The sequence below is a fragment of the Bubalus bubalis genome, chromosome 11, assembly GCF_019923935.1.
Source record: "Bubalus bubalis isolate 160015118507 breed Murrah chromosome 11, NDDB_SH_1, whole genome shotgun sequence".
Lineage (NCBI taxonomy): Eukaryota > Metazoa > Chordata > Mammalia > Artiodactyla > Bovidae > Bubalus > Bubalus bubalis.
This window is the reverse complement of record NC_059167.1, coordinates 65,824,389-65,849,152: the sequence shown is the minus strand read 5'-3', so window position 1 is coordinate 65,849,152 and position 24,764 is coordinate 65,824,389. Positions and strand designations below refer to the sequence as shown.

Here is a 24,764-nt window from a genome sequence, read left to right as displayed (position 1 = left end):
CCCAATACTAGTAGATATAACATTAAATTATGGGATATTCCTATGACTGAATTCTATGCAGGCATTAAAAGGAGAACTATAAAGAGAATGTATCAGTATAAAAATATATATGTATATTTGAATTTCAGTTCAGTTCAATCCAGCTGCTCAGTCGTGTCCAACTCTTTGCCACCCCATGAATCGCAGCACGCCAGGCCTCCCTGTCCATCACCAACTCCCGGAGTTCACCCAAACCCACGTCCATCGAGTAGGTGATGTCATTCAGCCATCTCATCCTCCGTCGTCCCCTTTTCCTCCTGCCCCCAATCCCTCCCAGCATCGGAGTCTTTAGGGTATAATTAAAAAAAAGGCTTATAATGAAAATAAATATGCAAAAATTGTACGTTTTCCTATAAAGACCATAACCACAAGGGAAAGCAAGATCATATTCACAATAGCAATGAAAAATAAAACAAATAAACCTGGGGAAAATACACAAGAAATTTCCGTGTGAAAATGATGTCATTACAAACTAATAGGGAAACGTGGGTTATTTAATATTATATTGGAAAAGTAACCATTTATGAAAAAATAAACATTTTGCCACCTGGAGAAAAAATAAGCTGGTTCCATACTTACCTCTTTATATTAAAATAAATTGTAGGTGGTAATATAATCTAGCCAGTTATTGTTTTTTCATAATTAGTGAGGAAGTAAAACACAAGATGCAATGAAGGAAAACAAGTGGATAATTCTGACTATATACATATTAAATTTCTCTACGTCAAAAAAACCACAGATCAGATCAGATCAGTCGCTCAGTTGTGTCCGACTCTTTGCGACCCCATGAATCACAGCACACCAGGCAAGAATATAAATGGGGCAAAGACAGCCTCTTCAATAAATGGTGCTGGGAAAACTGGTCAGCTACAAGTAAAAGAATGAAATTAGAACACTTCCTAACACCATACACAGAGATAAACTCAAAATGGATTGAAGACCTAAATGTAAGACCAGAAACTATAAAACTCTTAGAGGAAAACATAGGCAGAACACTTGATGACATAAATCAAAGCAAGATCCTCTATGACTCACCTCCTACAGTAATGGAAATAAAAACAAAAGTAAACAAGTGGGACCCAATTAAACTTAAAAGCTTTTGCACAGCAAAGGAAACTATAAGCAAGGTGAAAAGACAACCCTAAGAATGGGAGAAAATAATAGCAAATGAAACAACTGACAAAGGATTAATTTCCAAAATATATAACCAGCTCATACAACTCAATACCAGAAAAACAAACAACCTACTCAAAAAGTGGGGTAAAGACCTAAACAGACATTTCTCCAAAGAAGACATACAGGTGGCTAACAAACACATGAAAAGATGCTCAACATCGGTCATTATTCGAGAAATGCAAATCAAAACTACAGTGAGATATCACCTCACACTGGTCAGAATAGCCCTCATCAAAAAGTCTACAAACAATAAGTGCTGGAAAGGGTGTGGAGAAAAGGGAACACTTGCACTGTTGGTGGGAATGTAAACTGATGCAGCCACTATGGAAGACGGTATGGAGATTCCTTAAAAGACTAGGAATAACACCTACATATGACCCAGCAATCCCACTCCTAGTCACACACCCTAAGGAAACCGAAATTGAAGGAGACACATGTATCCCATTGTTCATTTCAGCACCATTTACAATAGCTAGAACATGGAAGTAACCTAGATGTCCACTGACAGATGAATGGATAAAAAAGTTGTGGTATATATACACAATGGACTATTACTCAGCCATAAAAAGGAACACATTTGAGTCAGTTCTAATGAGGTGGATGAACCTAGAACCTGTTATACAGAGTGAAGTGAGTCAGAAAGAGAAAGATAAATACTGTATTCTAACACATATATACAGAATCTAGAAAAATGGTACTGAAGAATTTACTTACAGAGCAACAGTGGAGAAACAGACACAGAGAATAGATTTATGGACATGGGGAGAGGGGAGGAGAGGGTGAGATGTATGGAAAGAGTAACATGGAAACTTATCATATGTAAAATAGATAGCCAATGGGAATTTGCCATATGGCTCAGGAAACTCAAACAGGGACTCTGTATCAACCTAGAGGGGTGGGATGGGGAGGGAGAAGGGAGGGGATTTATATATACCTATGGCTGATTCATGTTGAGGTTTGACAGAAAACAGCAAAATTCTGTAAAGCAATTATCCTTCAACAAAAAATAAATAAAGTAAAAAAAATTGGAAACAACCTAGATGATATGATGGTATATTATAGCCATTTTTTAAAATCTTTTTTTTTAATGGCAGAGGAAAATAATCACTAATTGCTGTTAGGTCGAAAGGACATGGTTTTAAATATGAGCTCAATTCTGCATGTACAAATACATGTCTATATAAGTAAAACCGATTTCTGTGTATATTTGTGTCTAGAAAGAAGACTGAAAGGAAATATATTAAGGGTTTGAGAGCTTATCTCTGGATGATGATATTGGTTGGGAATGTTTATTTTCTTGAGTAAACTTTTCAAATTTTCTTATGTCTATACTGAACATATATTACATGTTTTTAGTTGGAACTATTAAAATAGCAGATTATTACATGTTTAATAAATGGATTATTATTGTTAAATGTTAAATAAATAGAATATTATATGATAAATAAATAAAGAGGGAAAGAAAACTAACATTTCCTTTGTGCCTCCATGTGCCAGGCCATCTTGCCAGATATTGATATTTACTACATTAATTCTGTAAAAAGTACATGGGAATAGTCTCTCTTGCCCATGCTCTAGGGGAGTAGAAAGCCTTGAGTGAGGACAGGGTCAGGCAGTCCACCTAGGGGAGAAAATCTTTCTTAGGTGCTGGGAGGCCCTTTCCTCCTCCCACGAGCAGCTGGCCCAGTGCTCACCATTTGGATCCTCCTCTTTGCCCATCTGAAACATCCACAAGAGGGGCCTGGAAGGGGGCAAAGTAATAGGTCATCTAATGTGTGACTGAAGTGATTGTGGAGGCCAGGACACCAGGGCCTTGAAATTGCTGGCTTTGGGAACAAGAAGTGCTATCAAGCATAGTGAAAGATTAGACCCATGTTGTGTCACACCTGTTGGTAGAAATGGGGCCTTTGTGGGTGGATAGTCTTGACTTCAGTTAAGAAAGAACTTGGCCATTTGATGGGTAATAAGCTTCTATTGGGGTTTCTCAGGTATGTTAGCAGTAAAGAGCCCAATTGCCAGTGGGGGAGACATAAGAGACAAGGGTTCAATCTCTGGGATGGAAAGATCCCCTGGAGGAGGGCATGGAAAGCTACTCCAGTATTCTTGCCTGGAGAATCCCATGGACAGAGGAGCCTGGTGACCTACAGTCCATTGAGTCCTAAACAGTTGGACATGACTGAAGTGACTTAGCATGCACACACACAAGCTTCTATTGCTGGAGTTATGCAGCAGTTCCTGCCTGGCAGATTTCTCTCCTGGGCAGGAGGCTGCTCTAGAATCCAGATGATCTGTTTCAGTTTCAAGATTCTGTTATTCTCCATCTGGTCATGCCCCTGATCCCGAGGACAGTTTGCTAACACCGACAGCTGCTTGAAGCACCTGTGGGATAGGCTTTCTGCAGGCCTCTGTTGCTTAATATGTAAGTGACACCAACGGTAGAAAATCCACTGGGCAGGGAGGAGAGGGCAAGGCAGGGTTAACCTGGCCTGAGGGAGATATTTGGGAAAGTGGGCTTTTGGGCCCCTGGAATGCATCCCTCTACCTTCTTATATTCAGCCTGGGACCTTACAGGGCAGCTTTGACAGATACATGGAATGTTTTGTTCCACATGGCTCTCATCTGCATGCTGACACAACTCACAAAGGGTAGGCGATTAGGGAGCACCTGCTGTATACAGACGATCAAACAACTTCCCACCCCAAACCAAAGAGGCCATCAACACAGTGCTTACAAACAACAAAATGTCACAGGCCAGTTGAGACAACACCCATATAGAAAAATATAGGGAAAGAAATAAGAGCTTTGGAGTCAGAGAGGCCTGCATTCCTAACTTGGCTGAGGCACTGACTAGCTAGGCAGCATTAAGCAATTACTGTATCTCTTACTTTATCTCTGAGACTTATTTTCCTAATATGTAAAATTGGGTTAATGGTATCTATTTCACAAGATTAGTATAAAGATTAAAGAAAAAATATATAAGAGAATATATAATAGAGAATGTGGGCTTTGCTGGTGGCTCAGATGGTAAAGAATCTATGTGCACGAATGGATAAGAAAGCTGTGGTACATACACACAATGGAATATTACTCATCTATTTAAAAGAATGCATTTGAATCAGTTCTAATGAGGTGTTTGAAACTGGAGCCTATTATACAGAGTGAAGTAAGTCAGAAAGAAAAACACCAATACAGTATATTAGTGCATATATATGGAATTTAGAAAGATGGTAATGACGACCCTGTACGTGAGATAGCAAAAGAGACACAGATATAAAGAACAGACTTTTGGACCCACTGGGAGAAGGCAAGGGTGGGATGATTTGAGAGAATAGCATTGAAACATGTATATTACCATATGTGAAACAGATGACCAGTCCAAGTCCGACGCATGAAATAGGGCACTCAAAGCCGGTGCACTGGGACAACCCAGAGGGATGGGATGGGGAGGGAGGTGGGAGCGGGTTTGGGATGGGGGACACAGGTACACCTGTGGCTGATTCATGTCTATGTATGGCAAAAACCACCACAATATTGTAAAATAATTAGGCTCCAATTAAAATAAATAAATACATTTTTAAAAAAGAATCTGTCTGCAATGCAGGAGACCTGAGTTCGATCCCTGGGTTGGGAAGATCCCCTGGAGATGGGAATAGCTACCCACTCCAGTATTCTTGTCTGGAGAATTCTAAGGACAGAGGAGCCTGGAGCCTGGAAGGCTACAGTCCATAGGATCAGAAAGAGTCGGACATGACTGAAGTGACTGAGCAGCAGCAGCACATAAATAAATACATATGTGTATATGCCACTGGCACATAGAATCTGGTGTATAATAAACCTTAAGAAATTGTAGCTATTTCTGTTTTTATTATATTTGCTATAGGACAAATAAGTTGAGAAGAACTAAGTGGTCAGCAAAGAATCTAAAGGCCAGTATGGGCTGGAGAAGTGAGGGAAAGTTCCGTTCATTGGTGACAACGACCTTTGAGCACCTACTAAGTGCCAGGCACAAGGCTGTGGTTCTGGGTGTCCTTCACTTTTGGAGGTAGGAATGAGCTTGCCTCACACCATGTAGGTGACACAGCAGAGGGCGAGTCCTGCCAGGAGGCAAGTGGGGCCCCAGTCCACAGGGTGTGTGGCAGGAGTCAAGGAAGAGCTGGGGGTGGAGTCTGATTTCACCAGGTCTCTGGAGCCAGGCAGAGGTATCAGCCTTGATGCCAGAGATAATGGGAAACTTAATGGGCCCTGCAGCCCACAGCCAGACACTCGTCACTCAACGTTCCAGGTCTGTACCAGTGGCTGCAAAGACACTAACAAGCAGTCACAAGGTTTATGCTTCTTTATGTTTACTGACACCCTACTCTGATAAAAGTATGGGATGTTTAAAGACAAAGTCTCTTGGCTTCCTTGGTTTCTTCCAACCTCATTGGCTATTCTGTCTCAGTCTCCTTGACGGCTCTTCTGTCTCCACCAGGCAGCTAGGAAGTGAGGAGCAGAAGGCACAGTCTCCTGCCTCTTCCCTTTTGTCTCCTCCTCCCATTTTTGGGAGACTCATCCAGCTTCATGGCTTGAAAATCTGTCTATATTCTGCTTCATGTAGTCAACCCAATTATCTCCCTGACCTATCACCCTAATTTCAGACTTGTATTTGCAACTGTACACAATACATCTCTGCTTGGATAAACATATATAAACCATCTCAAATATAAAATGTCCAATACAGGGGATTTTCCTGGTGGTCCAGTGGTTAAGAGTCTGCCTTCTAATGCAGGAAATAGGATTTGATTCCTGGTCAGGGAATTAAAATTCCAATATGACACAGGGTAACTTAGCTCGTGTGTCCCAGGTAGAGAAAACTCTCATGCCACACAATGAAGAGACTTTGCGCCACAACAGAGACCAAGTGCAGCTGAAAAATTTTAAAAATAATAATACTGCCAGCACAGAAACCCCCGGTCTCCTCCATCACAACACATTTGGGTTTGGGAAACCCTACCCTGGGGCTCCCAGTACTTCCCTGTTATTAAGGCAAAAACCTAGGAAGCATCTTTGAGTTCACATTCCGGATCTGATCTATAAGCAGTCCTGGAAGTTCTACCTCCAGAAAAATCCAAAATCTGTCCACTTGTATTTAAGTCATGGCTGTTTCCTCCTGGACTATAGCAAGAACCTCCTCACTTGTCTCCCTGTTTCCTCTCAGGCAGTCCATTCCCCAGACCAGCCACAGCGATGGGTGTAAAACATAAACAAAGTCTATCCTCATATTAGAACCTTCTAGTGGCTCCCTCTGATGCTTCAGAACCACCCCAGCATTGCCACCTGCAGCACTGGGCCAGCCTAAGTCTCTGACTCTTTCCTCCCTTCACCTGCTCTTTGCTCTCCAGACACACTGGTCTTCCCTCTGTTTCCAGACACACTGGTCTGTCTCTCTGCGGGTAAAGGTTGGAAGAGACCAACCTTTACGCACCTGCGGGCTTTTGCACTTAGAATTTGCTCTCTGTGTAACATTTTCCCATGAGTCTTCTCATTGTTCTTGGTTCAAATGTCACCATCTACCTCACATCCCCTCCTTGCTGACATCCTCTAGCATGTTTTGTTCCAAAATCTTTGACATAGAAAGAGTCATGTATGTTTCTATTGTCGGTCTCCCTCATTAGACTGTTAAGTTTCGAGAGAACTGGATCCTGTCTGACCTGCTCTGTGCTCGGTCTCCCACTCCTAGAACAACACTGGGGGAACAGTGGGAACTTGGTAAATATTTGTTCAGTGAATGAATCTGTGCTTCAGATGTGGTTCCTGGTCTTCTCGAGATGGAAGATGTGTAACAAGCCACAGGAAGGGTTGCCTAAGAATACAGGAAATGGTAACCCTGAAAACAAATCTGAAAACTAATTTTCACTAAAGTATTGCTGGATGACAATATGCTATCCAGTAATGCCAGCCTCTAAGGGGTTCTAGAAAGACAAAGACATCATCTACAGGGTGGCCCTGGAAGGAAACCATTCAAAAACCAAAATGGAGAGCAGATGAGGAACTATTTGAAGATTGATGAGTTCTTGTGGTTCCCTTAAAATTTTCCATCTTGAGGACTCCTCTGTCACCAAATGTACACACATTCTCCCCAATCATACACGCCCCCCACCCACATTCCCCTCCGTAACATTATTCTTCCTTTTCAAAGCTGACTCTGGTTCTTCTTGTCTTGTTCCAATATTTCATACAGGTCTTAGGGAAGAACCAACTGACAAGTTTCTGAGAAATCCCATGGGAATTTGCAAAAAATAAAGCACCTTTTACTTCTGACATTTCACCTTAAATCTTAACAAACTATAGTACAGACACACAATGGAATATTATTCTGCCACTAAGGTGACAATTATAAGGTTTAAGTACCAACCAAGAAAACATTCTTGGCTGTAATTTTAGGCTAAGACCAAAACAAACAAACAAACTGGGCTTAGATCTGGTATAAGTATTATAAGCACAACTATATCAACATTATCTAAGGAGAAAAAAACTGAAAGGGAACAGCTATTGTATTGAGTTAATGGGATTTACAGCAGGTTTTTCCTTTATGTTTCCCGACATTTTTGGAAATTACTTTTATATACATAAAATGAAAATATTAAGATTAAGCACAGTGGTTAAGTCCTCCACCAGGGACTTCCCTGGTGGTTCAGTGGTTGGAAGTTAGCCGGCCAACATGGGGGAAACAGGTTTGATTCTTTGTTCAGGAAGATTCTACATGCTGCAAGGCAATTGAGCCTGCAAGCCACTACTAAGCCAGCAAGCTGCAACTGCTGAAGCCCCTGCACCTAGAGCCTATGCTCCGCTACAAGAGAAGCCACCTCAATGTGAAAGCCAGACACCGTAAGGAAGAGCGGCCCCTGCTCACAGCAACTAGAGAAAGCCTGCGTACAGCAGTGAAGACCCAGTGCGGCCAAAAGTAAAAATCTCCGTGTGGTTGCCTCTGTCTCAGACCCGTGTCACTTCTGCTGTTTCCCCAAACAGCTGAAACAAGACAAGGGACACAGCCTCATTCCTGAATCATGTCCGGAGAGGGGACGATGGGTGGGAGGGGAGAGGTCATCGTAAAGTCACAACAACTACAACAGCGGTCAATGTGGTTCCGGCTCCGTGTGCTCCAGAGGCTCCGCTATCTACTCCTGACAGGATCTTTCCCCAGAGGTGAAAAAACTGGGAGGTGAAGGAGCTGGTCTGAGGTTCCAGGGCTGGGAGCTGGCCGAGAAAGTTAGAGAAGCTGGTCTGATCTCACAGGCCCTGCTCTCAACCACTCTAAGAAGGACGGTGCTCTTCCACATACTGAGCACTTGTGTTTTGAGGGCTCTTGCAGCCTTTGGGGGGTCACCTCTGAGTCAGGAGGCTCCTGATGCCAGGGCAGGGGAGGGGTCAGGGGCCAGAGGTCAGTGCCCTGACCTCCCAGCAGGGCTGCAGCTACTGCCTTTCCCCCTGCAGCATATTAGCAGCAGGCCTGGCCTAGTGGACCACAGGGACTTCTGGAAGAGGGCAGAGCAGGAAAGGAAGGGGAGGAAAGCCTGCCCCTTGGGGTGCAGGGCATAGCAGGAAGAGTGGGAAGGGGTGGGGCAGACAGGGGGAGGGGAACAGACACTCTTCACCTGTGACTCTGAGAAACGTCACCGGCAGGACCCTGGCACTTCTTTGGGTCAGTCAGCCTGGTCAAGGGGATGGTCTTGGGGGACTGGTCATCCATCCAGCTGCCCTCAGGTATCTTGACGGGGATGGACGCTGGGTTGACAGTTGCAGCTATGAAGTAGGACCTACTGGGGCTGGACAAGGTGACCCCACGGTGCAGGCCCAGATGGACTCACAGAGCCAGGGTCCAGACAGAGAATGCAGCGGAAGCAGAGGGGTCCACAGGAGGTGAAGGGGCCATGGCCCAGTGCTTCTTGGGAGCAAGGCCCAAACAGTGAAATAAAGCTGCCCCTCAGCCAAGCTTCCCCTGGTACTGCTGCTGAGACCAGAGCAGCCAGAGGGGCACAAGAGCACTGCCCCTCCCTGTTGTTGGGAGCCTGCAGGAAGCCCGGAGGGGAAGCTGGGGAGGCAGGTCTAGATCATGGATCATTATCCAAAGCCACTGTTCAGCTTTTGCAGCCCACTCAGTTTACCAGGTGGGACTGAGTCAGGATTTTCTCTTCACTGGCCCACAGCTGGGATCTGTAAGGAAGGTCAAATCAGTCCCAGACCCCCAGAGGTGCGTGTGGTTACAGCTATGACCCTGCCTTGCCACCAGGCCAGATGGCACAGGGTTAGAATCTATTATGTGCCAGGAGGTCTGCCAGATCCTTCACCTACAGGAGCCCAAACCCTCTTCTCAGTATTATATCAATAGAAACACCCTCCATGTCCACTCCCCCATCCACTAGCTGTGTGACTTTAACCCCTCTGTGAGGGGTTGGATACCATCACTGATTCAATGGACATGAACTTGGGTGAACTCCAGGAGATGGTGAGGGACAGGAAGGCCTGGCATGCTGCAGTCCATGGGGTCACAAAGAGTTGGACACAACTTAGCGACTGAACACCACCACCAACAACTCCTCTGAGCTTCAGTTTCTTCATCAATTAATCCCTCCCAAGCACACAGACTGAACGCAGTAAAAGGACAGTGCTGTCCGGGTAACACCTCTTAGGGGTTTCCCTGATAGCTCAGTTGGTAAAGAATACACCTGCAATGCAGGAGACCCCAGTTTGATTCCTGTGTCGGAAGATCCACTGGAGAAGGGATAGGCTACCCACTCCAATATTCTTGGGCTTCCCTTGTGGCTCAGCTGGTAAAAAATCTGCCCACAGTGCGGGAGACCTGTGTTCGATCCCTGGGTTGCGAAGATCCCCTGGAGAAGGGAAAGACTATCCACTCCAGTATTCTAGCCTGGCGAATTCCATGGACTGTATAGCCCACAGGGTCACAAAGAGCCGGACACAGCTGAGCACTGTGTCACTTTTGGGGCACGGAAACAGGTAAGGACAGGTAGGTGATGGGGTGGGGTGGAAGGGACTCATCCCGGAAAGCAAAATGAATAAAAACACAACCTCTAATTCTGCAGCAATGCAGGTGATCTTATTCAGAGTCAGGACAATGAGGGTAAAATTTAAGGGGCCAGGGATCCTCTCCCCAAGAATACAGACATACCTGAGAGCCATCAGGGGCCACGGGAAGTAGAGATGTGAGATGGGGAGTTTCCAGGACCTGTATCTGCTCCAACTCACAGACACTCCTTCCTGCCATGCTGCCTTCTTCATCCCACTGAAGGCTCTGAGGGCCAAACACATCCGTTCCCAAGCCAGGATGGCCTTCCGAGGTCTGGAGAGTCATTCCAGCCACGTCCACCTCTCTGGGGCTCCAAACAGGCTGAGTGGTGCTGGAGCTAGTCCTTAATGGCGAGGCAAATGGCGAATATCCTCGGGAAATTTCAAGGGAGTTTTGCAAAAAAAAGCAAAAGCAATGCCATCAGATTTCTCCTGAAGATATATGAGCCTGATGAATAATTAAGGAGGTGAAGGCAGTCAGGGCTTAGCTAAAAGAGTCCCACATTTCTGTGAACACTTTACACAGTCTGGTGGAATGTTCCTGTGCTGCATAGAAAGTCTACAGGAAGCTACAATTACTTTCACCTGCTCTCCTTAGGGGAGGCCTGCATTGCAGAGCTGGAATCCAGGCTTGGAGATAGTGCCTCACTGCTCGGGGATATTTTTAGAAGTGTGACACTCAATATGTCCGTGGGGAGGAGGGAACCGGGGTGGGTGGAGGTGCTGAGGGTCAGGTAGACTCCCTGGCTCTTGGCTGACATCCCCATCTCTCTCTTTTGAGCCCTGAAAATAAATCCCCAACCTGCTGTTCAGCACTGACGGAGGGGCCACAGGCCAGAAGGGAGATTAATCATTTACTCTGTGTCTCATTCGCAGTCCTTTCTTTGATGTGACAGATGCTGTGTCTGGCAGCTTCAAGACAACGTGTCATAGCTCCACGGTAAAAACAAAAAGCAAACCCTCTTCATGTTTTTTTATAAGCATTTTAAAATAGACATTCAAAACGTGCATCTTTCTGTTCCTCGGCTCTGAGTGATCCCGCATCCTCTCTAGTTGGGGACACCCCATAATCCCCCTGCCCCCCTTTCAAGACTCTTTTCTGAGGCTGTGGTTTTCCAGTGGGCACTGCCTCTGGCCTCAACAGAAACCAAGCAGCAGCCAGACTTCCAGTCTGACTGACCAGAGTCATGTATTTGGGACAGAGATGGAGGGGGGAATACGTGTATAAAGCTGTAACCGAAACTGGGGTCCAGCTGCTTGCCACTCAAAAGCCAGTAAAGAGGCTGAATTGGTGGAAAGGAAAGCTTGCTTTATTTTGGATGCCAGCAACCCAGGGTAGGGGGAGGGTGGACACCTATCCAGAAGCCATCTCTCCCCCATCCATGACAATCAGTGGGCAAGAGCTTTTACAGCTGGATGGAGGAGTCTCCATGTAGAAACAGCACAGTCAGCTCTGACAGTCATCTTGAAATTGGTCATCTGACCATCGTCATCTTGGTTGTTTTAAGTAGAGTTAATCTTCAGTTCCAGGATCGGTTTGTTCCCATTTCTTGAGCCCAGATCTCAGAACTGTGGCAGCTTCTGTCATGGCTGCAGTCCAGTCATCATGTAGTTAACTTCTTACACCTGGTGGTGGTTTCAGTCTAAGACAGCTCATGGGACATGGCGCAGAATATTATCTATAGCCCTTGAGAAGGAACTAAATGTCCTTGACTATGTTTGATGCTCAGTCACTTCAGTTGTGTCCAACTCTTTGTGACTCCATGTGCCATAGCCTGCCAGGCTCCTCTGTCCGTGGGATTTTCCCAGCAAGAACACTGGAATGGGTTGCCATGCCTTCCTCCAGCAGATGCTTGATGACTTTATTATTTGGTCTTTGTTGACTGTGTTGCTTTGTTTCTGCATTTTCTCACTTCTCTGATTAAACTTCTTCTTTGGCTAAAGTTTTTTCACAAACAAAAGGCACGTGGGGGACACGGTGGTGGGCAAGGACCACAGGGTCCTGCTTCATTTCAAAGTGTCGTTCTTCTGTTTGCGCCAAGAGACAGCAGAACTTGCAACCTCTACTCCCAATTATGGCGCTTAGCAGTAAGGATTGTTTTCAGCCAAAAGCAACGCAGCTACAAGGAAACCTTTCTGCTCTCCCACTATTTGCCTAAAAGCAGGACATATGTTTTCTCCCCTCTTCACCACGAAGAACAGAACAGAATCAGCAAAGACAGTTCCAGGCCTTTATGAGCCCTGAGAAGCACCAGAGCTAGGTCTCTCAGGTATGGAAAAGTAATAGCACACGACTTAGCAACTGAACAACAGCCAATAGGAAGCTACAAGTTAGATTAACCCAGTCTGTGTGTGCCTCAATTCCTCATCTTTAGTGATAAGAATGTTTCTTTCCTCCTGGTATAGCTTCCACATGGGAGTTTTATGTCCCGCTTTTAGGAAGAAAAAGAAAGGTCAGAGTACACTTATACATCTACTATTTAAGTGCCGTTAGCTCAAAATTATCAATATACAGAGCACCATATTTGAGGGCAAATCTGTTTTCCTTCAATAACTTCACTTTTGTGAATTCTTCTTTTGTGGCCAGTATTTCTTGACAAGTCTAATTTTTCCCAGGTCATTTTTTTTAATCCCCAAAGACATAATTCTTTAAAAGCTTACTATTGAAAATTTAGCTATTCCTGGTTTTATTTCTCACTGATTAGGCCTAAAAGTAATGTTCACTTGGATGGATGAAAGACTGATTTTTAAATATCTAATTATATTTTTTTTTCTGCCCAGCTTTACTGAGATAGAATTGACAAGCAGCAGGGTATACGTTTTAAGGTGCACTGCTTTTCTTTTTTTATTGTAAAAAGCATCAATAAAAGGCACTTCCATGGTATGGATAAAATGTCAAGGTGCTTTGTTAGGTTAAATAATCATGTAGTTGTGCCACAACTATTGAGCCTGTGTTCTAGAGCCCCTGAGCTGCAACCACTGAAGCCTGCTCACCCTAGAGCCTGTGCTCCGCACAAGAGAAGCCACCACAATGAGAAGCCCGTGCTCCACAATCAGAGGGTAACCCCCCACCTCACCGCAACTAGAGAAAAGCCCACGCAGCAAGGAAAACCCAGCACAGCCAAAAAGAAATTTAAATATATGTATTTTTTAAATTGTGTAGAATGTGGTTAAGTCCTACAGGTTAAAAAAAAAAAAAGTCACCTGCAATTTCCAGGGGCAGGTTCTTTAAGGAAGTTTTCCAACAAGAAACCCACACCCCCTTACTGAGAAATAGAGGAAGAAAATCATGCGGAGAAAGGGGCTGTCAAATAGGCCAGCAATACCAAGCCATTCCATATTAATTGTCCCATAGGTGTTAACAGTAAATTACATTTCAGGGACTTCCCTGGTGGTCCAGTGGCTAAGACACCACGCTTCCAATGCAGAGGACCCAGGTTTGATCCCTGGTCAGGGAACTAGATCCCACATGCTGCAACTAAGAGTTCACATGCAGCAGCGAAAACCTGGAGCAGCCAAATAAATGAATGAATAAACAAACATTAAAAACTAAAGTACATTACATTCTAGAACTGGCTCCTGGCACAGTGAACTAGGAGAAGGCAATGGCACCCCACTCCAGTACTCTTGCTTGGAAAATCCCATGGATGGAGGAGCCTGGTAGGCTGCAGTCCATGGGGTCACTAAGAGTCGGACACGACTGAGCGACTTCACTTTCACTTTTCACTTTCACACATCGGAGAAGGAAATGGCAACCCACTCCAGTGTTCTTGCCTGGAGAATCCCAGGGACGGGGGAGCCTCGTGGGTTGCCGTCTATGGGGTCGCACAGAGTCGGACACGACTGAAGTGACTTAGCAGCACAGTGAACTAGTTAATTGTGTAGGGAAACATTGTGGCTTGAGGTTTTGGCAGCTAAGGGCTTAGTAAGTATTCCATGCACCTACAAGCCTTCAATTTTAGGAAATGAAAAAGAAAAAAATTACAAACATAAACATGAGTCCAAGTGTGTGTTTAAATGAATGGTGGTTCTGGTCTTATTGTTAGGAACACTATCTTTTCTCAAATATCTGTATCTACAGGAAAGGAACATTTGACAGAGTAGAGCTGGGGAGAGTAATTTACTGGAAAAAATAACATTGTTCCATATTTATCTCAGGAACTGGGTCCAGTCCTGCCTGGCAAACCCCCAGGGCACAGTGGTCATCACCCGCCAGCTGTGGGCAGGCTCTTCTGAAGTCAGTTTGGTTTCAGGTAACAAAAACCCACTTCATTTTGCTCCAAGGAAAGGGAGGTGGGCTTTACCAAAAGGAGCTGAATACAAGGAGGTAATAATCAATTAGAATATCTCCTTACAGGCCTGGGGAGAAAGTATCAGGTGACATAGGGAGACACACAAAGGCCAGGGGCTCTCCTACAGCCTGGACCCCGCTCTGGATGCAGCAAGCCCACCAAGGACCCAGCTTGAGCTTGTGAGGTGGGAAGGGGTTCCCCCAGCTCCAGGGCGAATTAGTGGCAAGTTACTCAACCTTTCTAAGCCTTGGTTTCTTCATTTGTAAAATAGGGATAATGATGATGATGCTGACCTCGAATAAGTGTGAGATTTAACACGCAGCAAACAGTGGGCTGCAGTCAATGTTAGTTCCTTTCCTGCTCAATCCCCATAACAGAAAGTGTGGCTTCAAATACCCAGCTTAATATCAGAACTGATTTAAGCGTAGATCTGTTGGGACTCCTAAAATGATCACAATATAACAACGATAACAACAAATTTTTTTTTTTTTACAGAAAAAAAAGTCTTTTTTTTTTTTTTTTGGTCTTATTCCATGAAGGGGGGATGAACATTTTCCTAATTTTTCCTTTAAATACTAGCTTTAAGGGGCTGGGGGCGTGCCCTGGCAGTCTAGCCAGTTAAGACTCCGTGCTTCCAATGCAGGGGGCGCAGGTTCAATCCCTGGTCAGGGAACTATGACCAACATGCTGCATTGCACAGCCAAATAAATAAATACTTTTAAAGAAGGGTGCACAATAGCATCCCCACCCCCATCTCCATCCTCTCCACCCCCACCCCTCAGGAATTCTTCATCACAGAACAGGAAATGGGACAGGGCTCGCTGGAGTTAAAATCTCCCTCATTCCAGGGGCCAGAATGCAGAAATAGGGAAAGGATGGTAGCTGAGAGCCAGTGAGGGACTGAAGCTGCAGCGTAGAAACCCTTTCGGAACCTGCCACCCTGGCACCTCAGGCCCTGGGGAAAGTGGCTGTGAGATGGTGCAGGCCTCACGAGCTGAGGAGCCCAGGGTGGGGCTGAGCTAGGAAAATGGCAGATAAGTCAAAGCCGCTTGCCCCGGGGGTGGGTGTGTGCCCTGCAAAGCCACCTCGCCTTCACTCTCCCAGTGAAGCGCAGGGGCACACCAGGCACAGAGTAACTGGGGCTCCTGTCTTTCATCATCAATGCTTCATGACAAGAGCAGGGCAGGGCAGGTGCCAGCACGGCCTGTGCTTCAGCAGCCACCCCAGGTGGCACTGACTACATATAAAATAAAGAACAAGGACCTACTGTAGAACACAGGAAACTATATTCAATACCTTGTAACAACCCTAATGGAAAAGAATCTGTGAGGAGAAATTAGGAGGTTGGGATGAACACATATACACTTCTATGTGTAAAAACAGATAACCAACAGGGACCTACTGTATAGCATAGTGAACGCTACTCAATATTTTGTAAAAACCTATAAGGGGAAAGAATTTGAAAAACTGTATGTATAACTGAGTCACTGTGCTGAACACAATATTATGACTCAACCATACTTCAATAAAAAAAGAAATAGCTGAAAATCTTGGCTGAAGGAAGGCTTCCCAGTTTCCTCTCAGGATTTTAATGGCCTGGACCACCTCTCTGGACTAGTAAGCCACCCCTGGGTGTTTTGTGGCTATCACTGACAAGAGAAATCCAGAAAGGAAAAACATATTTCTAAGCTCAACTAGTTGGAGGCTCGAAGTCAGTTAGATTGATAATTTAAAAGAAAATAATCTCAATTGGAACCCACAGCTAGAGGTGTGATTATACATTGTTATCTTGGGGGCTAATCATCACACCTGGAGTAGACAAAGATGACGTAAAACACCATGATCAGCTTGTGAAACTTCCAGACATCCGGGAGGTCCGCACCCCCTTCCAGGATGAGGTGGACTCACAGTGCTCATACTTCCTCCAGAAGAGGATTCCCTTCCTCTTCCTGTTGCTTACATCAGTAGGTGGCCCTCCAACCACTCAGTTGCTCAGCAAATTACTCAAGACTCTCAGCTGTAGGTTTCAGGAGCAAGCTTAAACATCATCAGCAATCTGTTGCCTCATCTTGCTGGGAAAGATGAAGATCCTGGGAAGCTGAGAAAGAAGAGAACCTGGGCTTTGAAGCAGCAGGACTCTTTCTCGGTCCTGCTCCCATCCCCTCTTGCTCTGCTTCTCTTTGCCCGGGACCTTCATCTCTCCTAATGTAGACAGTCCCTCTCCACCTGCAAGGGATATAGTCATTAGCAGCCCAAGCTTCGCCAGCCCATCAAGAGTGTTTTCTCACCAGGCACTTTTTAATTTTTTTTTTGGCCAAGTGGCATGTGGGGTCTTAGTTCTCCAACCAGGGCTCAAACCCTCTCCCCCTGTAGTGGAAGTGCATTGGACAGCCAGAGACGTCCCTTTACCAGGCATCCTAGGGAAGGGCTCTGACGGGCCTGTTTGAAGTCAGTTTCCACTCCTGGGCCACCCCCAGTGCCAAGGAGACGACATATTGTAATAAACCAGTATTGGTCACACCCTCTCACCTGAGTCCACCGGACAGAGAAGAATGATGGGAAATTTCACTTGCTGGTAACAAATTGAAGACTCTTACGGTCCACCCTGCAGATGCTGGTGTCCCCAGCATTTTAAAATAAACTCCCAATTGGACCTTAACATACACTCAGAAAGTGCATGAATTTTAAGTGTGCAGTTCAATGAATTGTCACTATTGAACACACCCATAGAAAGAATGAATGCCTTGATCAGGAGACAGAACACTGCCAGTGCCCTAGAAATCTACCTTATGCTTCCTTCCAATCACCACTCTCCCGACCACCCCGACCCTGAAAAGGTAAAACTGTCTTGATTTCTAATACAATTCATTTGATCAATTTGGGAATTCAACATAAATGCTGTCATTCATTATTGTTCTTTATGCCTAGTTTCTTATACTCAGTATTATGTTTATGAAATCGATCCACATTGTTGCACGTAGACACAAAGCATTCATTTCATAGCTGTGTAGCATTCTATTGCATGAATATACCAAAATTTGTTTATCCACCTTAGAGGCTTCACATAGGCATTTATATCTTTGAATTTTCCCCTGAATTGTCTTTCTTTGAATATATGTGTAAACGCTGGTTACTAATTAATATTCAAGGTTGAGCTTAAAAGCACATTTTGTGGAAGGGTTTATACAAAGATAAGGATGCCCTGTGCACTTGGGGTCCCACCTTTCCTCGCCTCTGTATGTCCTGCCAACAATCATTTGGCAACACCGTCCTCTGGTGGCGGCTTTCTGAACTGCAACCGTGGCTCACAGACTGAGTACTGAACAGGCTTTTCAAAGCATTACATGAAGTAACCAATGATCATTTGTGTAAATAAAAGTGTTCCATTTCCATATCACAATCAAGATACAGGTCAATATTCAAAATAATAATGAAAATTTAAAGTATCAACTACCATTTCTCAAGTACCTTCTATGTGTCAGATAATATGTCAACCTCACAACATACAGTATTCTCTGTAATCCTTATAGCAAGACTGTGAAGTGGTTATTGTCTCCTTTCTGCAGTGAGAGACCAGACTTAAGCAAGTTCAATAATCATCTCAAAGTATGCCTGTGGTGTGAGCCTCGCTGTTCAGTACTCCACTCAAGGTTCACTCCACCAGACCCCTCCCTGAGGAGGACTGGGGCTGGAGAAGAGCTTGGGCCCCTCCTGGGGCTCTCTGCTGGAAGGCAAGTGCTCCTAGCTCCTCTTCTCACATCTCCCTCTCTGCCCAAGAGGAAGGGACATGCACTCCTGCTTCCCCCCACGCCCACCCCTGTTCCCGTAAGGGGACCCGTTGTTTTTTTGATTGGCAGAAGCCTGAGATGTTGACTGGGTCATGCTGAACTCGAGGATGGCTTAATACACCTAAAGGTTAAAGTTCATGAGGGTGTTACCCCATCTTTCTGCACCTGTGTAGCATCAGGTCAGCCTCTCTTCTGTCCTTGCTAATGCTGCAGACGAGGTGTTAGGGAAGATGACAAGCCTTTCCTGCTTTGCTAGGGACTCTGCCTTTTCACACTGAAATTCCTGAGTCACAGGAACTGTGTCAGTCCCCAAGAAAGTTGACTTCCCTTCTCAATCGTGGGCAGATTGGGCCCAAGTTGCACCACGGACAGAGCTGTTCTAGATTCACTAAGAGAATGAGACATTCTTTAGGCTTCCTGGTTGGTGACACAGGAGCTAATCAGCAATCAGTAACCACCATTAGGGACTTCCCAGGTGGCTCAGTGGTAACAAATCCACATGCAATGCAGGAGATGCAGGCTTTGATTCCCAAGTTGGAAAGATCACCTGGAGAAGGAAATGGCAACCCACTCCAGTTTCCTTGCTGGGAAATCACAAGGACAGAGGAGCCTGGCGGGCTACAGTCCACGGGGTTGCAAAAGAGTCTGACACAACTTAGGGACTGAACAATGACATCAATCTGCAAAAAAAAACAACCCGGCAGTTTATCATTTTCCTTGCTGTGTAGTATTTCACTGTTTGAATATTCTATAACCAGTTTACCCATTCTCCTACTGATGGACATTTAGACTGAGCTTTTTGATAACACACACAGTGCTGCCACAAACAGTCTCATGTATGATTCCTGGTGTGCCTGTGTACAAGTTACTCTCAGGTATACACTTGATCCTGGAAGTCTTTACTGATGGCCCAGTGGCAAAGTGCTGTTCTCTGGTCTGATTCTCTTTCTACCTCAGAGTTCTGAGTTCAACACTCTCCACCAAGGCCTCTTTCCCTGTGTATTAGTTAGGATTTTCAAGTAACAAAAAGCTGAAGTCAAGTGAAAAGTGTGAAAGTGTTAGTCATTCAGTAATGTCCAACTCTTTGCAAACCCATGGGCTGTAGCCTGCCAGGCTCCCCTGTCCATGGAATTCTCCAGGCAAGAATACTGGAGTGAGTTGCTGTTCCCTTCTCCAACGGATCTTCCTGTCCCAGGGATCAAACCTGGGTCTCCCACATTGCAAGCAGATTCTCTACCATCTGAGGCACCAGGGAAGTCAAGTGAGATTAAGCAAAAAAATAGGTGCAGGGGGCAGAGTGCAGGAGAAATGTGTTGGAATGATGAATGATTGAGTGCTCTGATTGGGGGGCTGATTTAAATTTGCATCACTTCTGCAGCCCTAAGAATGTCTCAATGTCCCTCATTGCTGAGCCAGTCTCTGAGGCCAGTGGATTCAGTGTTCTACTCTGATCGATGAGGATGAGCTACAAGCCCAGCCCTGGAAGGAGGATGTGTTAGAGCCCTAAGCTTGTGGGCTGAGAGTAAAGAAGGGAATTCCTTTCCTGGACAAGGTATGTTCCATCCTTGGTGTCTGTTTCTTTATATGTGGGTGAGAGTGATGTGCTAAAGGTCCTGGCAATCTTGTCTAGCTCTGAACTCTGACTGTGGGCTCTGGTTGCCTCGTCATCCTTCTTCTTGTGTCTTAAAATCATAGCTGGGACTGAACTCTGTGGCGCTGAGTGGTCCTTCTCCAGTCTTCCAGAGCATTCCCTATGTAAACTCTCAGAAATGCCAAACATCATTTCTGAGCTCACCTCCACAGGCACATTCCTCTGACTGCATGATGTGACTTCTCAGAGACGGCTCACCAACCATAGGACAACTTCTCAAACTGATCCGCCACAAAGGCTGGAAGTCTTTCTAAAGCACCTTATCTTTCTTGCCACCACTGTTCTTTCAAGCTGCATGGTCTTTCATGGATCTTCGTCTCCTACACCACTGAGTCTGAGCTGCCACACAATTTTGTCATTTCCTTTCTCTATCATGTCCCTCAGGCCACCTCTCTGCTTTTTGCTTTGCTCACTTTTTTTGGTTGTTGTTGTTGTAATTTTTTGGCTGTGTCATGCAGCTTGCGGGGCCTTAGCTCCCTGACCGGGGTTTGAACTTACACCCCCTGCATTGGAAGTGTGGAGTCTTCACCACTGGACTGCCAGGAAAGTCCCTTGCTTTGCTCACTTTGATGAAGGCCACTGCCATGCTGTGACTTGCCCTGTGGACCGGCCTGGTGATGGGGACCCGGGGACAGCCTCAGGCCAACAGCCTATGGGGGCCCGAGTCCTGCCAGCAGCCACTTGCTTCATCTTGGAGGTGATCCTTCCCCAGGGGAGCTGATCACAGTCCCAGCCCCCACTCTGACTGCAGAGAACCAGCTACGTCATGCCTGGATTCCTGGCCCACAGAAACCAAAAGAGATGCAGGCAATTGCTGTCAGGATGTGGAGGCAGCAGAGAGTGTGATCTTGTGCCTGAACTTCAAGGAAATGAATCTAAGATTTCACCATCAGGGGTGACAGGGATGTTTCTTTCTTCTAATGGACACTGTGTTCCTCAGGGTTCTTTCGAGAAACAAGAGAGAGACAGTGAGTCCAAAATCTTCAGGGAAGGCGAGGAAGCCAGAGACTCAGAGAAGAGCTGCAGCCTGAGTCTAAAGGCCCTCTGCCCACAGAATTCCCTGTTGCTTGGGGAGGAGGGCAGTTCTTTGCTCTACTAAGGCCTTCAGGTCTTCATTCCTAAAGGAAATTGACCCTGAATATTCATTGGAAGGACTGATGCTAAAGCTGAAGCTCCAATACTTTGGCCACCTGATGTGAAGAGCTGACTCATTGGAAAAGACCCTGATGCTGGGAAAGACTGAAGGCAGGAGGAGAAGGGGACAACAGAGGATGAGATGGTTGGATGGCATCACCAACTCAGAGGACATGAGTTTGAGCAAGCTCTGGGAGATGGTGAAGGACAGGGAAGCCTGGCATGCTGCAGTCCATGGGGTCAGAGAGAATCAGACACAGCTGAGGAACTGAACTGAACTGAAGGCCTTCAGCTGATTGGATGGAATGATTATGGAGGGTAATCTTTACTCCAAGTCCACCTGATTTCAATGTTCATCTCATTCTCAAAACACTTCATGGAATATATCTAGAATACTGTTTGACCAAATTTCTGGGCCTTATGGCCCAGACAAGTTGACATAAAATTAATCATTTCAATTACCCTATTCAGTTAAATAAATGCCCTTCTATTCCTAATTTATTAAGGGATTTTCATAAATCCTGAGTTTGTGTTGAATTTTATCAAGAAATTACTTTTATATTATTATTCTCAATTGATCTATACATTGTTAAATAAATTGTATATGTTTTCTAAAACTCTTCTTGCAGTATTGAGATAAATCCTACTTGATTGGGAAAAAGAAATGTTTCTCAGTTCACCCTTTGCTCACCATTCCCACCATCACCCCTATGCTAGCCAGAAAGCAGAGTGCCATTTCATGGCTGAGACTGGCAATGAGACCTGGTGCAGGGCCTTCCTGTCACCCACTCCCACTGGGTCACTTCTGGGCCTAGCCCTGGAGGGCCCCACAGGCTACAGGAAGAGCCTTGCACAATCCACACAGAGTCTACAGGTGGGATCTGACAGCTGCCCAAGTCATAGTCCTTACCCAGATAGAGTGCGGCTGATGGGGTGTCTGGGTAGTCAAGGGGTCTGGAGTTATAGTTTCACCTCTCCCACCCTGACTAGCTGCTGGGGGAGGTGAAACAGGCAAATATACTCACATGTACACTCTCCTGCACCAGGTAAGGCCTTGAGCCTTAGCCCAGTCCATTCTAAGGACTGTGGTACTTCTTGGTTTTCTCTGTGTTTATTGAAAGCAACTTAAAAAAGATGCACAATGTGAGAGTTGTGAATTAAGTTTTATTTGGGGCAAAATGAGTACGGTAGCCAGGGAGACAGCACCTCAGATAGCTCTGAGAGACTGCTTCAAAGAAGTTGTGGGGGAAGGTCACTATGAATGATTTTGGTGAAGGAGTGTGTGCTGTGCTGTGTTGTGCTAAGTCACTTCAATCGAGTCAAACTCTTCAAGACACTATGGACTGTAGCCCACCAGGTTCCTCTGTCCTTGGGTTTCTCCAGACAAGAATACTGAAGTGGACTTCAAGCAATATGAAATGGTTGAAGTCCCATTTCATACTCCGGGGGGGTCTTCCCAACCCAGGGATCGAACCTGTGTCTCTTACAAGGGCAGGTGGGTTCTTTACCACTAGAACCACCTGAAGGGGTAGTTTATGAAAGCAAGCATGTATCTTACAAAAGGCTTTCTGCTAGTCATGAGGAGCTGATGTCACCATGAAGGGATTTAGTACTTTCCTAGGTATGAAGAAATACAAGGATTGGCATCAGGAAATCCATTCCTGAAAATATCTAACCATCTAAAGACCTGTTCCACCAGTTTCCCTGGAGTAGAGAGTGCCTCATTCTCCACCCTGGACTCCCGTCAGGGCATGTTGAAGGTCAATAACTGCAGCGGCACGGGATTCAATCTTCACAGGGGCGGATGGCAAATGCCCTTTGTCATCGTTGTTCAGTCGCTAAGTCATGTCTGACTCTTTTGCGACTCCATGGACTGCAGCACGCCAGGCTTCCCTGTCCTTCACTATCTCCTGGAGTTTGCTCAAACTCATGTACGTTGAGTCAGCGATGCCATCCAACCATCCTCTGTCACCCCTTTGTCCTCCTGCCCTCAATCTTTCCCAGCATCAAGGTCTTTTCCAATGAGTCAGCTCTTCGCATCAGGTGGCCAAAGTATTGGAGCTTCAGCTTTGGCATCAGTCCTTCCAATGAATATTCAGGGTTGATTTCCTTTAGGATGGACTGGTTTGATCTCCTTGCTGTCCAAGGGAGTTCCAAGAGTCTTCTCCAGCACCACAATTCGAAACCATCACTTCTTCAACGCTTAGTCTTCTTTATGGTCCAACACTCACATTCGTACATTACTATTGGAAAAAGCACAACTTTGACTATAGGGACCTTTGTTGGCAAAGTAATGTCTCTGTTTTTTAATACTCTATCTAGGTTTATTGTAGCTTTCCTTTCAAGAAGCCAGCATCTTTTAATTTCGTGGCTGCAGTCACAGTCTGAAGTGATTTTGGAGCCTAAGAAAATAAAATCTGCCACTGTTTCCACTTTTTCCTAATCCATTTGCCATGAAGTGATGGCACTGGATGCCATGATCTTAGATTTTGAATGTTGAGTTTTAAGCCAGCTTTTTCACTCTCTTTCACCCTCATCAAGAAGCTGTTTAGTTCCTCTTTGCTTCCCGCCATCATCTGCATATCTGAGGTTGTTGATATTTCTCCCAGCAATCTTGATTCCAGATTTTGATTCACCCAGCCCAGAATTTTGCATAGTGTATTCTTTGTAGAAGTTAAACAAGCTAGGTGACAATATACAGCCTTGACATTCTCCTTTCCCAATTTTGAACCAGTCTGTTGTTCCATGTCTGGTTCTAACTGTTGCTTCTTGACCTGCATACAGGTTTCACAGGAGGGAAGTAAGGTGGTCAGGTACTCCCATCTCTTTCAGAATTTTCCACAGTTTGTTGTGACCCACACAAAGACTTTAGCACAGTCAATAAAGCAGTAGACGTTTTTCTGGAATTCCCTTGCTTTTTCTATAATCCAACAGATATCAATTCGATCTCTGGTACCTCTGCCTTTTCTAATCCGGTCTGTACATCTGGAAGTTCTTGGTTCACGTACTGTTGAAGCCTAGCTTGAAGGATTTTGAGCATTACTTTGCTAGCATGTGAAATGAGCACAAATGCCCTTGCATGCATATGTGCTAAGTTGCTTCAGTCGTGTCTGACTCTGTGCGACCCTATGGACTGTAGCCTGCCAGGCTCCTTTGTCCTTGGGCTTCTCCAGGTGAAGACTGGAGTGGATTACTGTGCCCTCCTCCAGGGCATCTTCCCGACCAAGGGATTGAACCCACATCTCTTAGGTGGATTCTTTACCACTAGCAACACCTGGGAAGCCCGCCAATGCCCTTGGCAAGTGCCAATTTGTAGTAAAGTGTCAACATTTTTTTTTTCTTTGTGCCCCTTCTCACTCTCCAGAGCATAGGTCCTGAATCAGCCAGACCGCAAGGTTGGGGACACAGTCCTCCAGACAGCCAGGCCTTCTGACCCTACTTGGAGAGGAGCTTACCTCACTATGTAGTCTCAGGGAGCAGCCCCCACAAGACTGCCCTCACTTTAGACACCAGTGGCAAATTCAGGGGTCCCCAGAGCCACCCTCACTTTAGACCAGTTGGCTACAAATTTGGGAGGGCCCAGGACCACCCTCAGGTTTGATCATTTGCTAAGATAAC

At 45.4% G+C, this 24,764-nt stretch overlaps 1 protein-coding gene and 1 non-coding gene across 3 annotated transcripts in view; one reads left to right on the top strand and one right to left on the bottom strand.

Annotated features, from left to right (window-relative positions):
* The window catches only part of PLA2G4E (phospholipase A2 group IVE), a 75,245-nt gene extending 64,168 nt beyond the window's left edge, over nt 1-11,077 (bottom strand). The window contains exon 1 of one of the 2 annotated variants that reach the window (XM_044925183.2): nt 10,385-11,077. In XM_044925183.2, the coding sequence (XP_044781118.2) occupies nt 10,385-10,567 (183 nt within the window). In that variant the 5' untranslated portion in view covers nt 10,568-11,077. The remainder of the gene's footprint in view (nt 1-10,384) is intronic. The other variant, XM_006066213.4, reaches the window with a different exon arrangement.
* Nucleotides 11,078-13,666: 2,589 nt separating this feature from the next.
* On the top strand, nt 13,667-13,739 carry TRNAW-CCA. The gene has a single exon. It is a non-coding gene; the product is annotated as a tRNA-Trp (tRNA).
* The last annotated feature ends 11,025 nt before the right edge of the window (nt 13,740-24,764 follow it).